Raw genomic sequence first — 19172 nt, forward strand, 5'->3', positions numbered from 1 at the left:
TGAATAAATGCTATTGAATCAGCAACATGGAAAATAGTTCTGAAAATGTAGTTTCGAATTGTCTAACTAAACTTTGCGCAAACGAACTACTTCTGTTACGTCACAAAACTAAGAGACCAAGATGTTAACAAACTTACGACTTAATGCAGTAAACCTTGGAATTTTTAATGTAAAAGATGAGAGAAGAAACTTCTTTTTTTTAGAGCTGACATAACTATTCTAACATGTTCTGCATCTGATGAAAAGGCAAAACCAAAAAAATATTTAGTTAAGAATTCATTCTGAAATGCCCAAAATTACATTTCAGGTCATTATTTTTTCGACAGGTCAGGGGCTTGTATGACTAATCTTATTTCTATGGTATTCCTAGGATAGTTTGATCATATCGAGATAATGGCTGTTGAAAACTGTGTTTGAATATTTTGGGAAGTTTTAGCAAAAGAGGGGATTTTTTCTTTAATGTATTTTGATTTCATATATACTTTTCCTAATACTTATATGAAAGGCGGATGGAGGGGCTGAGAGAAGTTTTACACATTTGGGAACAATTTCTAATAAGTACGGAACTGAAGATTTTAGAATCCGAGGATTGGTGTATAGACTGTAATTTTTCTCACTCTAATCATATATAAGAACAGAAAAAAATATAGAATATGACAAAATATTTTAACTGAATATCAAAGAATATGACAACGAAAATTCGGCTTCCAACTGCCTCTGTGGTTACATAACCACATTAATTTTGCTCCTAAAAAAAGAAAGTCAAGCTATATTTTTGGACAATCGTTTAGAGGGAACATTATATTTCCAATAAAGAAATCAAGAGAACAGTCGAATTGTAGCATCTGCACCACTTGTAAAAAGCCACGGCTGATGTGGGTGAAACAATACGTCAAATAATCCAAAATCATCCACTTTTTCATGTCCCCTCAAAATCTTCACGGGCACTATCAAAGGATTTTGCAGCAAGTCACTGAAATTTAAAACATTGAGTCAGATTCAGTATCTTAAGCCTAAGTACTAAGTGAATTGGGAGAGGAGTTAAATGGTGGCTGAGGAAGTATTATTTTAAGTTTCTACGCAATTAAGCACGGCAAAATTCGCCCCATACAATCGAGTCATTGAATTTTTCTATCATGATAAAAGCAGTGGTTGACATCAGTGGCAGTGCGTCCACTAGGCAAACTAGGCGGTAGCCTGGAGAGGGCGGTAAAGATAAAAAAAAAACAAACTAATTTCAGAATAAAACTTTATGAATACACTCGACAGTGTCGGTTGTGCACTGAGGAAGGGGAAGAGGCGCGGTTCGGCACTGTGTTCTGTGCAGGGATTGGGGGGGCAGGGAGGGGGCGCGGCAGCCACCACGTACTCTCAGAGTAACCGCTTGACCTTGAATGAAAGTTTGATGTTTCTACGTGAATAGGCGCTGTTGCAATCCCTGCTCTGCTCATAACGATGCATGTGTTGTAACAAGTGATCAGATCAGTCAAGATTTGGCGGTTTGTTGTTACACTGTGACTGTGCTGTGTAGTGTGTTGTCTGTACAATTTTAAAGATACTTCATCTAAGTTAGATTAATTAATTAGTAAACACCCTCTCTTTCCCGTGGTTGAAAGTTTGACCTCATACAGCCTTGTGTGGGACGTGCCCTACAATGTACGAAGTGGAAAAACTGTATACAACACAGTACACACAACTTGATATAGATAGGTGAAGTAGGTAATGAAAGAATAAGTTTAATTCTTGTCCTCATTCCTTGACATGGCATGGCATCTCATCCTTGGCATGGGAACACAGGTTATAGCAGTAAATTTTTATTTTTTTTCCACAAATTTTGCAATAATTGCTTAAAGATTGATAAGAATTGAAAAGATGAAAGGCTTGCCCACACTCTCAAAACAAGTCGAATCTTCTCAAAATTAAGCTCTGACTATGTAACATGTAACAAAATCACAAATGGATTTTGAATTTAATGGAAGGGTCAATTGATATTGGGGAAAGAGAGATGAAATTTAGGGGTCATAGTGTTAACCCAGTCCCTTGTCCAATGTGTAGGGAAGATGAAGAGGATATTTTTCAGTTTTTGGGGAATTTTAAGGAATTGGCGGATTTGAGAAATGAGTGCTTTTCATTAGTGTTGACAGATAAAAGGTGGGTGGAAGGGATTGTAGGATCACGAGTTAAAATGATGTGAATGAATCTGGCTAAGTATGCTGATGAAGGGCTGCTACATCGTGAAAGATGTGTCTTTTTTTTAAATAATTTCGTGAAGATTCATATATATATGTACGTTTCTCTTTTTAATTTATTTGTGTTTTTTTGTTGGTTTTGCTATGTTTATGTTCTGTTTTGTTTTCCTATGGCCCGACGGCTTTTTTTGCAAATACATACATACATACATACATACATAGTCATAGTCTTTGCAACAACAGTTGTTGCAAAGAAAACTGCATCATAAGATACATATCACTACTAGAGCCCGAAAAAAAGAAAAATTATCATGTATATATTTACATATATATTATATATATATATATATATATATATATATATATATATATATATATATGCGTCGCTACACCAAACCGTAGAAAAGGAAAGACAACATACTAAAAATTGCATAGGGAACATAAAGCTTAATTGCAGATTTTTTATTTTACCTCTATAAGGTTATTTTGCTTTTTATATTTTTACAAGAAAAAGAATAATATTCAAAAAAGCGGCAGAGTCATTCAAGTTCATTAAGGCTTCAAATAGATAGATGTAGAACAATTTAATATACTAGAAATTTTGATCCATGGACGGCTCTTCCTTGTTGTCCTCAAATTTGCCTTGAAAGATCATAGTTTTTGATGGTTAAATGAATATCCTACTATTAAATATCCAATATTGGGTTTTTAGTAGCACAACAAACAAATCTTTGCTATATTTTGCTGTATTTTTATTTATTATGTAGCTTAGACAAAGTCATTATTCTTGTCAAAGACTCCAAATAAAAAAAAAAGTTGGTTAAAAAAGTGGAGTTAAAAAAGTTTAACTCTAGTTAAAAAAATCCAATAGAAGAAGCTCTCACCCTTGCTCTAAGACCTACATTTCTTTACCGTGTTTTAAAAATTATCCAATGGTAGGCAATAATAATGCAAAGAGTTCGATTTAAAGACAATTAAAAACTGCAGCACCTTTAGTTTTAAAAATTATGAGTTAAGTGATCCAGTCTAACTGAAAAGGTTCTTCATTTTCCAGTGATCCATTGTCCAGTTCTCAAAGGATTTGTAAAAACATGATTCCTGTTTCAAACAAGACTTAACTAATATATTGCCTTATCTACAACGGACTACCCAGATCACAGAACTGGACTTCCCGAGTAGAATTATGCTCTTACCTCATGATTTAAAAACTTTAGGAGGCAGTTTTTCATAACATGGCATAATGGGGATAAAATGGCAGATGCAAGAAAATTCTTGTCTCGTTTACTATGTGCAAGAGTTTGAAAAATCCTATGGATTTATTAAAGATTCATTTATTCTATCACTGAGTGATTTATCTTCAAAGGAAAATTTAGCTCAAGGATAGTCCATTAATTTAATGAGAAATGAGTTTGCAAAACTTATTTCGCCTCTCTTCACCACCAACAATTACAAGAGCAAAACGCTATCCCGATGAATAAAAATTGGCTCTAATTGACTCGCAAAACAAACTAGCGGCAACAAATGATCAGAGCGTGGTCCTGGCTAAAAGGAAACCAAACATAGAAGGACTGGTTCTGGCATAACAGGAACATCCATATAACTAAAATATTAATTTTTTAAGAAAAAGATTATAATATAAAAATAAAATTTAAGAAAAAGATTATAATATAAAAATAAAATTTAAGAAAAAGATTAATTTTTTAAGAAACAGATAAAAAATATTACTGTCTGGCAAAATGTTCATCCATATGCAATGTAACGTCACGGGCAGTAGCACCCCGAAGCCTCTCACTCAAACTTGTCAAGTGTTGGGAGAAAAAAGAAGAGAGAGAAAGAGAAAGAGAGAAACAGAGAGAAAAGAGAGATAAAAGACATTAGAAAGAAGGAAAAAAGCAGAAAAGTCTTACTTATAGACCATGCCATGGCAAACAATAGCTGAGCCATCATCAGACCCAGATGCGAAAAGCGGGTATCGTCTATGGTAGGCAACACATCGAATGCCTTTGGAGTGATGTCTCAGTGTCTGGTAAGCCTGGCTGGATAAATCTAAATCAAACCATTGGAGCTTTCGATCATAGGTCCCAACAAGTACGTTGTCCCCACCTACAAATGAACTACCATTATAAAGTAAACTAGGCTACTAAATGTAATAAATAATTCGTTGGACTAGATGGCTAACTGGACAGCTGCGTATGAAAGGATGATTTCTCTTTCAAGTGATGATTCATCTTACAGAGATTTCTATGCAGCGTTTTCAAGTCGCATTGACTCCAACGCAAAGCCAAACACGCATTCCGAGTTTACTGTGGAGCCAACAGCGAAAAATTGTATACTAATGACCACAAATTCAAAATAACAATCAAACATTGTCATTTTACTTCCAAAAACATGTATAGCCTACTAATTAGATTGCTGTGAATAGATGTGACCAACCGGTTTTAAGGGGTCTCCGTCTTCAGTTTTTTTTCTCTCTAGTCTAGTAAATTTTCCACGCTTTGCTAATTGATTTATTTTGGACTAGTAACAACCCACATGCATACACTCCTCTAACATCCAATTCTATCTGACGCCACATTTTCAGTCATCTTCAAGAATAATCATGTTTCTTAAGTCTTTACAGGTCTTTAGTGCAGCCTGAAACCCAGAAAGAAACCTTTTAAAGAAGAAGACCAATTCTGAGACAATCCTACGAATGTCTAAATTTAAGCAATTGAACAAGTACAAAATAGGAAAGAAATCATCCAGCTTACCTATATAATCGGTAATGTCGGTAATTACCGGCCAATCACTAATCTAAAAACGGTCATGCGTTTTACTGCTTGTAACCTATAACAGCTAAGGAAATATTGAAAGGAGAGAAACGAGTTTAGTCATTCCTGGATGATTGATTCGTTTTACTTTCCAGTAAATATTTAGAAAATTGAACTTACGCTCACCAGGCAAATCGCTAGAAAACTGATCCCTCGTGTTTTTATCTTCAGAGCAAACATCATCATTTCACTTTTTATTTATCTTCTATATTAATTAATATAAAGTAAATAATCCTATTTAACTTATTTCTATTAGTCTCTCTCTCTCAAAAACTTATTTTTACGATTTTCCAACAATTCTCATGTATCAACTGCCTTTTACTTTTTTAAATAATTTGTCTCAGCCACAAAAATAAATTCCGGAACAGATGTCTGGTCATAACTACTATTGAAATACGGTTTTTCTCCTTTAGTTTTCCATGATCTTCAACAAGATGAAAAAAGCAAGAAAAAAAGACGCTCTTAATTTACGGAGATTCAAATATAAAATACAGAAATATGTAATCTTTCATAATCTTTTAACATCTCTTTTGGTTAAAAATAGGGCCCGACTGATACTATCGGTCCGATTTGGGGGTCAGTGCCGTTGTTGGATATCGGAAAAAAAAAATATCGGATATCCACCGTTGTTTTTTTTTTTTATTCGCAACTTATCCAGAGGATGGCACCAGATTTCCTCAGGTAATTTTTGCTTGTCAAGTTCTTGGAGACGGAGCCACCAGCTAAGTCCGACCATGGTGGAGAGAGCAGAAGAGGGCAGTCAAATGAAGTCAAAGTATGTTTGTTGTCAATACTTGTCAAGTATTGTCAATATATGGTGAGTTCAAGAACGCACAACCATAGAAGTTGTTCTAGCTTGTCTCCTGGATCCCAGATACAGGCACCGACCCCTAAACCAAGAGGCATTCATTAATGCTAAAAGGTGGCTACATAGAGTCAGACATTGGAAGAAATAAAATAAGCCACTGCAACAGAAGAAGAGGAAAACCCAAGACAAAGGAGAGTAGGCACAGCAAGTTTGATTCACTGCCTGTTTGTTAATATTGTTACAGCTTCAACAATTGAGGAAGTAGAGTAAGCCGATAATATTGATCAGGACCTAGAAAGGGACATGAGTGAGGCTGTTATTGACAGGAGAAAAAGCTGGCCGTTAGAGTGATGGCGAAATAACAGCATACGCTTCAAGAGATTGCCATAATTTGCTCGAAAGTATCTATTTTGTCCGTCCTCTCCTGACCCAATCGACATAGTTATCAGCAAAATTAGGAACGTATATAATAATGGATAAAGGTCTTTGAAAGGACAGAATGTTGAAAACCTGTGCTTTCTGTAATACGACTTATCTCAGTAGGACTAGATTTGTTGAGCATTGTCCGGACTATAACTGTGTTCGGTTTAACTGTTTTTTAAATCTTTTCTAAATAAATCTTTTTTTGTATTATTTGGAATCCATCGGGGTAAAAGAAATCGGAGAAATCGATGGTTATAGGGGTAAAAGAAAGAAGGAATCCATACCTGGATGTACTGCTATACTAGAAATCCATCGAGCTCCCGTCATTAACTTCTTTGAAAGTTCTTGCTTGGCTAGATTGTAGATCTTTACATACCGTTGTGTCTAGAAAAAAAGTTCAGTTTTTTCAGAATGAATAAAAATCAAGACTAATAAAAGAGGAGGAGGTTTTTGGACCTAAACCGTATCTCAGCTCAGACCTTTGGTCGTTCAGGGCGTTAGTGAGAAGTCCCCAATCTTCCCTCGAGTGGGCAGCAGCGAAGATAACCGTCTGGGATGTAGATCTCCCATTCTGGGATGAGACTCGTCTGAAGGGCGCTTCCGTCACATTTGTACGTCCTAAAGAGCGTGTTCTTTGGTCCTCCTCTGTAACGGGTGCCTGCCGGTTGCCAATAGAGGAGCATTTTAATAGTCTATGATCCGGCATGCTCTTTAAAGGGTATAAATCTTTAAATGGTACGTCCGCTGCTAACAAGATACGATTCAAAACAAACGAATATTAAAACTTCCTTAAATTTCCCTATAAATTTCATAAAAACTTAAAATTCACTATTACTTAAAATAGACAATTTTAGACTTTCTAACAAAAAAATATTGTCGTCGTCAAACATTCGACAGCATTGTTCTTCCAATCGCAAATTCTGTTGTGCATACGAAAGTTGCTCTCTAAATGCCTATGAATACCACGCCATTTATATGAAGAAAGTGTTCCAAAATTATGACGCAAAGTCGTGACCTATGTAGATCGTTTCTTCAGGCCAGGATACAAATAAAGGTTCAACTGTATAACAGGGGTCCGTATAATTCCCAGGTATAAATTTCAATGTTATGAAAGAATCGAAAAGTTTACGGATACTAAAGAAGATTACCACAAAACATTAAGTACACTTATAAAACATATTCCGCTCTTATATGTAAGGCACTAGCCAAAATATTAGCACCTTTGATTTTTGAATATTTAGCGATAAGTTTAATCATTTCGGGGGAAGATTCTCCGATTGGCTGTGTTTCAGTTTTACTCTGATGTTTTGTTTTTTTTCAGTTCCTTCTCTAGAGGACTGGAATTTCTCTAGGCATCGAATAGCACTGAAGTCCTTTGATTTCACACACTTTCTTGCAGCTCTCTACGGTCATGGGCTTGTTTTAATTTGTAGGTTAGTACTGGATTCTGTGCCAAAGCTCGTTGTCGTCAAACATTGCGATTGAGTCGTTTTTCTAGTCACAGATTTCGTTGTGCATCATTTCCGTTTGCAAATCGTTGCGATTCTTGTTGATGTTTGTCTTCAAAGTGTTTTTGGGATTTATATTCATTAAGTATCATCATTACCTCAGACATTTTTATCATGCCTCTTGCTTTAGCTGCTCGAATATGTCTTGTCGCGTTGGATAGTTCAGGTTGTTGGACACAAATTTCTTTAATTGGATGTTTTAAATTGACATTGCACTCGATACTCATTGTCCTGGAATTCTTTCTCATTGAATTTTGGACATTTGATTGTCCATGTTCTCGTTCTTCCAACAACACATCATTTTCAACCACTGCGAATTTGTGTCTTTTGGGTCGTCCTTTAAGCATTTTTAAAACTTAAACTCTTCTTGATTTGACTGCGTCCTACATACATATTAGAACATAATTTTTTAAATTATATATCATGCAGAAAAAAAAAATCCTTCGGCTTTTTCTTCAATGGAATGTAGTAAAGAACAAACCAAAGGTAAAAAAATCCCTCAAACATGACATCATACCCAAGGAAAGCAATTTTCAAAAGATACTGTGTGTTATATCATCTCTTATCAAAAAATACATGTATTATCTGAGCATCAAATACCATTCCTGCATAAAAAGGAGCAGTTTTGTCAAAAATTGCATTCTATTTTTAATATTATGTTTCGGTACTTACAAAAGCACGTATATATAGCAATTGCATTGGTAGCCCTTAAACAGCTCTCTATGATATTCCAGTCCCCACTAGCAGTGAAGAAAAAAGAAAGGAAAAAAAGGACAAATCAGTGCTACCCATGCAAAAAACGTGATTTTCCTTGATGTTCGACCAAGCGGGCTTTAAATTTCCGGTTTAAAGTTTTGGGAAAAGGCGGCTTCAATTATTTATATTTCGTTTCGACCTGACACCATTTTCTTGGGATTTCATGGTTTTTTTTTTCAAAATTCCCATAAATTGGCTTTGAAAATAACATTTTAATATTAAAGCTAATCGAGGTAATAGTTATCATCCCTGAATTAGCTGCAAATGACGAATTTTTTTCTCACTAGCTAGTTTTTTTGTTTTTACCATGAACCGTGGTTCCTTCATTATTAGGTCGCAGCTACCATTACCATGATTATGCAAACAATTCGAATATCCTAGATAAAATATCAACAGAATGAAGGAATTTTCGAAGGATTTGAGACCATCTTTTTATTGCTATCTTCTTGTAATCAAAGTTTTTGAAGCTATTTTTTTTAACTTTTCTCAGATTTAGAGTTTAATGGTTTAAGCAGCCCTAGATAGTAACATATAGCCCTAGGTTTACACAGCTGTAATTTCGTGGGAAAAGTAATTACTTTTTTTGGTTGGATTTCATCCGGTTTCGCTGCATGCTTATGTGTTATGATAGTCCAATGGCTTTCTTGACTTGTTTCAGTTAGGTATTGATAGCCTCAGTAATGACAATGATCAACATTGGCCGTGAAACGTGAGCATTTCGAAAGGTAGTGGAAGATTTGTTAAATGCTTTTCAGGGGAATTCTCTAATGATAGTTTTGGGCACTCGTTTGAACGTATATCCAACAATAAGGAGGTTTGATCTGGGTTTCTAGGGCTATGAAAGAAAGAGGGCTATGAATGAAATAAAGACTTAGAAGGCTAAACTACATTTTATGGATGTCTTTACCAAAAAGAATTACCAAATGCCTTTACCAAAAGCACAGTCTTTACCAAAGACTGGCATAAGAAAGAATTTAAAGGAAATTAGAATTTTATGGCAGGTGGTAAGAAAGAAGATCTGAATAGATTTGGGTAGAGGAGGAGCTTACGCAGCTGTGTTGGCCTTAGGCAGCTTGATGCTGCAGTAAGTTGTTAATAGCAGCAGTAGTAGTAGTAGTATGAAAAAGAAACTTTTAAGAACCCACTCAAATATCATCTAATTCTTGACATTCACTTAGCTAAAGTACTTTCGCCTTAAACATACAAAAAGATTTATGTTTAGATTTAGGCCCCGCCCGCTAAATTACATAATTATCATATATTCTCGTCTGCACAAAATGTTTGACACTTTTGTGCATAAATATATACTAGCTGGTAAATTATATTAGATACGTAGAAATAATTGGCAGGCACTTTGGCAATGCTTTTATTTTAAGGTACAAACTTCTTCTTAAGATCTAGGCATATTTAATTCTTGAAAACAACAATCTTTTCCAGCGGTTTTTGCTATCTTTTCAAGCTCTATCTTAGACATCATTCTTGTGTAACTTTATTTTTTAGAACCGTAGCGATGTATAATTCGCAACATAAAATCCAGCGATGTGAAACGCAGCAATATATAATTTGCGATGTGAAATCCTCCTACTATTTTTTTAAATGAAACATTGCCTTAAAGATATTAAGTACTCGCCCACATTATCAAGTTCACTTCAAGTGACAATGCAATTAACTTCTAAAAAAAAAATTCACACAGCACATTTGAGCTGAAGTTGAAAACAGACTTATATTGAAAGAAGTATTTCTATCCCTATATCGTTAGAAGAGAAAATCAAGCAATATTATTGGTAGTAATTTACAACTGAAGGTGGCATTGCACATGCCAGGATCGGCCTAGACAGTTTTTAGAGGATATAACAGTGCTTCTACCGTATATCTTGGATTCTTCAAATCCCCAAGTAGTTGAAAAAATAAAAAAAAATTGCCAATAAAAACATAACTCAGAGAAAAAGATCATCCATTTTGTGTTTTTATCTTTTAATTTCATAAGTATTTTATTTTTAGACTTTGTATCTATGTCTTGACCCTTTGGTTTTGAACACACTTATCTACCTATCTATAAACAAGATAATATTAGACGGGCAAATAAATTTCCAGAAATGTTAAGAAAAATACTTACAGCAACAAAGAAATATGGTCGAATAGGATGGAAGAGGACGCATTGCACAATTCCCTTTGGCCTGCTTAAAGGCACTTGCGACCTCCTTTTAGACAACTGGTGAATAACCACAGATCGGTTTGCGCCTTCCGGCATAACAGATGAAAAATAATCCCCACGAGGATGCCACGTGACCTGCTTCACTTCCTTAAAATGGGTTATGGCTATCCTGATTCCTTTATCCCAATATTGATGTTCTGGCACTTCCCAAGTAACGGCAGTCTTGATTTTAGGTGGCGCTGTAATGCAATAATAATAAGTTTATTTAGGTTTTGTTACCAATGAACAACTAATTACTCAGGCAAGCTATCTCACCTCTTACGACATTACGCACTGTAGGGCAAAATGTAAAGTTGAAACAAAGAGGACAATGTTCTTGATTCCGGCCATCGACCGTGGAGGGCTTGGAGTTCGACTTTATGAGGATCCTCTTTAGTAAAACACTTGGTGTTAGTAAGCCGAAACTAGTATTTCTGTGTTAAAGAAATATTTTGCCTCCAAAATGGGGCTTAGCATTCAAAACTGAAATACAAATATATACATCAAAAAATTTGGAACAAAATAAAGGTTTTACTTCTTTTTTCGTTTTTCTTAAGTTACTGGTAAATGACAAGCGTTGGATCTGAATTTACTGGACACTGCAGCAGCTCAAGATCCACCAGAGCAACTTAGGGGAATTTAGTAGGACAGTATGAAATGTTTTGCATCCCGTTTGGATGAACTTGAAATGTACTAATTAACCCAATAGAGGACTTTGACTTAAATTATCAAGACGACAAAATTTTGCTTAATTAGCGTTAAAACTATATTTGATTAATCTAAACACTAGAGCTGCACTTTCTGGTATATTGGATAGTGCAGAATGACCCATGTCTTGCGCTTCGTCTATTCTAGTGCCATTAATCAAAAATGGGGATAGATTAGACCATGGAAATTATAGAGGCATAAGCCTAGGTAATCTATTTAGTAAGGTTTTCGCTAATATAATTATGTCGTAGGATAGATAGTTGGATAGAGCAAAATAGAACTTTATCAGATTCACAGGCAGACTTCAGAAAAGGCTATAGTCCTATAGATCAGATTTTCATTTTGTTAGGGATGACTAGGAAACAAGTTAGGAGAAAAGAGGGCAGACTATTTGTTGCATTTTTGGATTTAAAAGGGGCGTTTCGTGGAGGGAATAGAAGCTTAATGATAGAGTCGTTGTTAGCCATTGCTAAGATTAAAGCAACTATGTATAATACACTAAGATTGTAGTACGGGTAGTTAATGATTTTTCTAGGGCTAGTAGGAGTAGATTTGGTGCTAAGCAGGGATATATAATTTCTCCAAGGCTATTTTCATTTTACATTAATTATTTTGAAGAACATTTGATAGGCAGAGGGGCCCCAATAACTAAGCTTTCAAGGGTAAGTGTTCTTGTATTACTTTTGCGGACGACATAGCACGAGTAGCAGATAGTACAGAACATTTGCAGCAACTGCTAGATCTAGCATCTTCTTATTGTAGAAATAAGAAACTAGAATTAAACGTAAAGAAGTCGATGGTTATGTTTTTTTTTTGGAAAAGTGGAGAATAGATAGATTCCGCGATGTCAGTTTACGTATGAAGGTAGGACACTAGACCGTGTAGATGAATTTCAGTACTTAGTTTGTAGGCCATCGTCAGATGGGAAGTGGAAGAAACATCTAAAGATGGTAGAAAGTAAAGGAAATAGACTACTAGGAATGTTAAGTAAAAGGAGTATTAAGGAGATTAGGGATATAGGATTGCTAAAGTATATTTTTAATGCTAGGGCTAGATCGGCTTTTTATTATGGGGCAAAGCTTTGGGGGTTTGATAAGGGGGTAAATTGAGATAGAATCCAGTTGAGGTTTTTTAAGCGTATGTTAGGTCTTGATAATAAGTTTAATGGTTAGTGCTGAGAGGGGATATAGGAATATAGTATATGAGACAGAGTAGGTTAATTAGTATGGTTAAATATTGGGAAAGGGTGTTATCGATATAAGAAAATAGGCTAGTTAAACAGGCATTTTTAACAATGATTAAGGATAGGAGGATGGATTCGTGGCCAAGCCAGGTGAAGAATAGATTAGACCGTGCAGGGGAAGGTAATTATTGAAATGAGGGAAAAGGAGATATGAGGGATGGTAGGGACTGTATCTAGGTTCGTCGCTACTATGTTAGGATCTCAGGAGGTTCAGGTTTGGCAAGCTGAGAAGGCCACCTCGCCGCCCCTGGGGTTATATGCAGAGGTCAAGGAGAACTGGGACGAAGAAATTTACAAAAAATGGGTTTAAGTTCGGAAGATTTAAAATGGGTAATGTATGTAAAGGGCAATTTTATACCTCTTGGAGAACTTAGGAAATATTTAGGGAGGGATAGATTGAGGGATGGTCCTTACAGTTGCCCTATCTGTGGAGAGATGGAGGAGTCTTTGCAACATTTTTAGGAGAATGTAAGGAATTGAGGGAATTACGCCTGGGAATACTCGGTAGGGAGGTCGGGGGGAGCTTGGATTTTGGAAATTTTGAAAAGTAGGTGTTACTTAGTTACAAATAATATTGGAAAGTTCGTCCGGGTAGGTATGAGGCATCATGATGATATTCTTAAATAATCAGTTTTAGTGTTTTTTCAGTTTACGTTTTACTGTCATATTTTTTTCGCTTGTTTTGTGTATGTTACATTGGCCCAACAGAGCTTTCATGTGAATAAATCCATCTATTTAAATATATCTATCTATCATCTTTCAGCAGCACTATTGCTTCATACATGAAAACTACATTTTATAGCCTTTGAACCATGCATTAAGTACTTTATAATGCTTATCAAGTTATTGTGAGATGAGAAAAAATTAATGACACTGAGAATATTTCGATTCAAATTGTAAAAAAAAAATCGGGAAAAGGAAAAAAAACGATCTCAATGACTCAGAAAATCGAAGTTTCATTAAGGTTTGTGGTTATGCTTCTGAATTTTTACATCAAATCGAAGCTGTTATTAGCTTCAGACTCGGTGCTCATTTAGTAGTGCATTATTAGGTCCTTAACCAATCGTAGAATTTACAAGTCCTACTGAAAAACACATGACCTTGAAGGCAGTTTACCCTTTATTTACCTCAAATACTGCGGCTATCTTTAATGAGCTCCCAGAATCAGTCAGTGCAATCTGTATTCTACAGTAAGATTACTTAAAAAAAAGAAAAAAAGAAATATAAGGTTCGAAACTCACTCTTCACGATGACAATATCCGATAACAAAATAATGTTACCGGTTCCCAAAAGTACCCAATTTTGGGTGCCGTTACCCGTTACCCAAAATTACAAATTACCCGTTCCCAAAAGCTCCTAATTTTTGTCCAAGATCACAAAGATCCCGAATTTGAACACAACTATTGATGTAATAGCACAATTACTTTTTTTATTTAATAGAATTTTCTCAAATCCCCCTAAAATAGGTTTTGTCCGTTTTGTCCCTTCCTAAACACGGACCAAACGGAAACTACTTGATGAATTATTTTCGGGATCCTCAATGTGCAGTGTCTTAGAATAAAAGCTAAATACGATTTTGAATTCATAGATACACACTGATAATAACTGATTTTTAAATAATGTCACTCGTTTCTGCCAACATCATCATTTCGTCTCAGATCATGAATGTCCTGAGTACGAGCACATATATTGTTGTACTACTATCCCTTTCTACGCATGACAAAACAAAACTGTTTAAATCATTATTTTTTGGACCATCGATTTGTACAAATGGTGACAAGCACCACAAAAAATAAGATGAAAAAGGAAAGCATAAGAAAGCTGATCTAAGAGCATTCGACACTCAACTAGACCTTACATCCTCAGCAGTGCGCCATAACTTGTTGAAAGTTAATTATTAAGTCCATAAGCCTAATAACGGCTGGTCCAGCTGATCGATAGTAATACATAATACAACAACACGTCAAATTTTGAAAGTGATAGTACAATAACTTTTAAATTACTTTTATTTGCTGCAGAATTTTACCTATTTACTTACATAGTTAGAATAAAGTAGTATCATAGAAAAAGAAAAGATGGCAGTGAATATAAACGAAGTCTACTTTATTCCAAAAATTATACTGTTCTATTGAACAAAGAAAATGCATGCATACAGCGTAATTTGCTATGGAGAAAGGGGGAGGGGGGGCAACTGCCCCTTCCAGACCTCAGTTGCCCCCCCTCCCCCCAGCTGAAATTTAGTTTCTCCAAAAATCTTGTCAAAACTAATATAAGCCTCCATAATTCAAAGAAACGGGCCAGTTTTCTTTAGTATATCTTTACGTCTTTTTTTGTTACTATATAGCTCATTTTTCAGTTTTCACTGTCATTTTCACTTGATTTGGGAAAATTGGCCCTATCTCCCCTCCCCCAGAACTTTGACGAAATTATGCTACTGTATGCATGCAAGGTTAAAAGAGAGAATTTTTAAAAGAGAGTAAAAGTAAGAAAGAGCAAGGAAAAAAACAAAAAATAGTGATTACAGGAATCCGAGGGAGTAAACATATTTGAATAAAGTAAAATAATTAAAGTACAAACGAAAAATTAGAGACAGAGACAAAGTTACATTAATTTTTAATATTCAATTCTTAAAAAAAGTATTTAAACCTCTTAAAACTTTAGAAGTTATTTTGCAAAATATTATATAAGCAAGTAATAAAAAGTGGTTTGACTCTTTTGTTTTATGTTAATCTTAAATTATTTATTTTAGCAGCCCATACTCAAACTCGAAAAACACCTTACCCACATAATCGCCTTGATCTGGTTCTTCTTTCAAAATTTGATCAGTGTTAGTTACGACTAGTTTGTCTCCAACTCCAGGATTCAAAAGAAACACCTTATGTCCGGCAGCAACAGCTACCAACGAGAGAGCAGTATTCGGGCACCAAGCTACGCTGCGCACAGAAGTTCCAATATCGAAAGTCTTCAAACAACGACCAGTAGATACTTCCCAAACTATAAATAGTAACTGTATCATACACTTATAGTTGGAAAGAATAAAGAAATCATAGAATAAAGATTTAACATGGCTGACTCTGATTCAACTGGAGCAGACTATTTGCAAGTCCAAGCATATATGAGAATGGGACTCGGACCCATTTCTAGGGACTTTAAGATATGAGGATCACATATCTCTCCAATTTTAAGACGAAAGAACATTGGAAATTACAAGCTAGATGATCAATCTACTCTCATTAAGACAACAATAATTGCATATGTATGTATCTATTTTTTCTCGAAAACGATTTGATTATTTTTTCTGAAAATTCGTACACTAGCATTTTTCGGTCTGAAAAGATGATCTTCATTTGTTACGACTTAGGGAAAATTAGTCAAGAACTTTAATTTTGGAAAAAAAAAATTTCATACAAATGATATTCATATGCATTTCTTATCAATGTGCAGGCTTTACTAGTAATATTAGCCTGCCGCAGACTAGTTATCAGGGAGCAAGCGAAGATTGGTCTCTCGGCACTAGCAAATTAAAGAAGCGTATATACATCACTGAGCGCTAAAGTATTGCGCGCGTGAAATTGATTAGCCGGCGATTTTACAAAGAATAAAACCAGCTAACCTACGACATCTATTTTAAATTCTTGAAGCATGGACGCTCAAGACAAAGATTTCTATTTTAATGTTAAAATAAAATATTGAAATGAAACTTAGTGTGGTTTTAGCTCTGCAATAGACATCCTCCAACTCAAAACAACAATAAAAATTACTATAAATATGTCTAGGCTAACGTTAAATTCCAGCACATTTTATGCTTATCCTTTTTATTTACTCAGTTTGAGCTATCTAACCTAAAATCTTTACGGTTTAAAAATCAAGACTTTGGTTTTCCCTGATTTTCCTTTGGGTATATCCCAGTAAAATCTTCTTACATTTAATTCAATCTTCAGTCTCTTAGCCTTTGGAAGAAAAAAAGCCTAGATTGACGCTCGAATCGAACCAAGTAAAAAGAAACTAACAAACAAAGAGTACAAGTTAACAGGCATATATAAGGGACGGAGACATTAGGTGTCCCCCCCCCCCCGCAGTAACCTTGAGACTTTTACTCTTTTCTTATAGATTCATGTACTTTCTATTAAATTTACCTATTTAAGTGGGTTTTTTTTAATCAGCCCCCTCCCCTTTTCAGAAATTCCAACCCCATTCATAACAAATTCCTCCGCGTGTACGCGCACGTAAGTTTTTCTTCTGTGATTAAAAGCAGCAAAGAAAAGCACCATCATAATACAACTGTAAAAAAAAAAAAAAAAAAAAAAAAAAAAAAAAAAAAAAAAAAAAAAAAACAGGAGCCCTGATCCATACTAATTAAAGAGGTTCAAAATCATAAAGAGTTTCCAAAAAACAAATTACAGACGGTAAGGAGAAAGAGGGTTGAAAAAAAAATAATCAGGAAATAAGTAACAGAGACAGCAACCAAGTAGTACAACTGATCTAATTAGCACAATTAATAAAATAATTAACCCTTTCACCTTTGACAAGACCATCATCTGAGCCAGAAAGTAAAAATTGTCCTTTTGGATCTGTTCCAATTGACCGTACATAGCCAGTATGTCCCTTGAATATAATAGTGCAAACGGTAGGGAATGGTTGGAGGTCCTTCGGTTTAGGCAGTTGTGGTATCAAATCCTCTGGTTGAATCATTAACTGAAACAATATATTCATTATTACCACTCTCTTGATCTCTTGTCAACATGATAGATATTAATAAAACATCCAAAATGCACCGAAAACCATAAGAGCCCGTTGTACTTCGTACTTTAGCAAATTTGCTTTTTAAATGTTTTTAACAGAAAAAAATTAGCGAAAGAAAGAAAAATACAAAACAAACATGAACATTCTTTTTTGAAAATAGTCAGAAATTAAAAAATAATGAATTAACTATCCAATATTCAAAAAATATTACTTGCTGGAATACAAAAGGAATTATGTTAAAACACGTACGTTTTACAGGAGATGAGAAAACTAAAAGGCTTTTTCCCTGTTAGTAATTATAATTACTCTAACAAGGGTACTGTTTTTAGGTCTTCAAAAGATGGGAAGAACAGCTTAGATATTAAATGATCTACGTTCAGATTTCTATCGCAAGCAAAAAAAGAAAATTAGGGACAATTTGAAAATTAAGACAAAATTAAATATTTTAAGAACAAAAGGAATTATTGGAAAAAAAAAACAATAATGAACCAATTAACACAGTGCACTACATTTAAGAAATAACATATAAATCTAATTTTTCCGAAAGATACAACATTTACCAGTCCAATTACTCAGGGCGATATGTACTCCAATGTTCATCATCGACCGCTAAATCAATCTAGAATACCAAAATTAGGCTTTAAGACGAATAAGGCCTAAGCTCATCTATACATGCACAATTGTGAGCCACTATTTGACTTTCATCCAAGCTGAGAAATGGTGAATAGTTTATTTTTGTCGACCTTCCAACCAATATAAAATACAGAAGCGGAATTAAGAATAGAAAGACTTAAGCAGATAAACACATGCACAATATTGAGAGCCGCCATTTGACTTTCATCCAAGCTGAGAAATGGCGAATCGTTTATTTTTGTCGACCATTCAACCGATATAAACTATAGAAGCGGATTTTGACAATAAAAAGACTTAAGCTGACAGACACACGCACAATTGTGAGAAAACATCTGAGTTTCACCTCAGCTGAAAAAATGGGGACTTGTTTATTTTGGATTTATTTTGATAGATATGGATATGGATATAGATATGTGATCTTCGCAGTTATTTCCATCGTTAAAAAAGTAGAAGAAAATGAGCCTAAAATCGTACATTATAACTTTCCAAAAAATGTTGGCCTTTTACACTTAATTGATAAAAATAATTAAGTCTTTTGTTCTTTTCGCAATGAAATTTTACTTTTAGACGAACCTAAATAATAGTTACCATTCCTGAGTCGGTGTCAGATGGCAATTTTTTTCACAAGGTAGTTTTTTTTTTCAAAACGCGTTTCTTAACTTTTGGTTACTATGGGCTGTGGTTCGCTACCGATACATGCAATATTTACACGTCCGATACCACGTACAACCCTTCCCCAGGGACTATGGTGGGCAATATCATCATTAAAACCATATCTATTGGACTTAAAAAAAAACAAAAAAAAAACGGGAGACAGCTCAGTGCTACCGATACAAAAAAAGATTTTCCTTGTTGTTCAAGGAGGGGGATTCCAGTGGTACATTTTTCATTTTGATCAGACGCCATTTTCGAGGGGTTTCAGGCTTTTTTTTCGAAATCACCATAAATTTCAATTCAATAAACTTTTACTTTTTAAGACGAAAAGAAATAATAGTTACCATTCCTGAATCAGTGTCAGACGGCAATTTTTTTTTTTCACTAGGCATTTTTTTTTTCAAAACACGTTTTCTAACTTTTAATTACTATGAATTGTGGTTCGCTCTTTACTAAGTTGCAGCTGCCGCTGCAACCATGATCTGAAGCTAAATTATCTTTTT

At 34.8% G+C, this 19172-nt stretch overlaps 1 protein-coding gene across 1 annotated transcript in view; it reads right to left on the reverse strand.

The window, feature by feature from the left end:
• Positions 1–786: 786 nt before the first annotated feature.
• Positions 787–19172, reverse strand: part of LOC148946067 (ribosome biogenesis protein BOP1 homolog) — a 69690-nt gene continuing 51304 nt past the window's right edge. Inside the window, exons 9-14 of the mRNA XM_089098040.1 lie at positions 17160–17334; positions 15421–15633; positions 10611–10888; positions 6515–6614; positions 4097–4292; positions 787–973 (exon numbers count right to left, since the gene is read on the reverse strand). Of these exons, the coding sequence (XP_088954166.1) occupies positions 820–973; positions 4097–4292; positions 6515–6614; positions 10611–10888; positions 15421–15633; positions 17160–17334 (1116 nt within the window). The 3' untranslated portion in view covers positions 787–819. The remainder of the gene's footprint in view (positions 974–4096; positions 4293–6514; positions 6615–10610; positions 10889–15420; positions 15634–17159; positions 17335–19172) is intronic.

This window comes from Artemia sp. Qi Xiang Cuo, chromosome 12, assembly GCF_049724085.1.
Source record: "Artemia sp. Qi Xiang Cuo chromosome 12, ASM4972408v1, whole genome shotgun sequence".
Lineage (NCBI taxonomy): Eukaryota > Metazoa > Arthropoda > Branchiopoda > Anostraca > Artemiidae > Artemia > Artemia sp. Qi Xiang Cuo.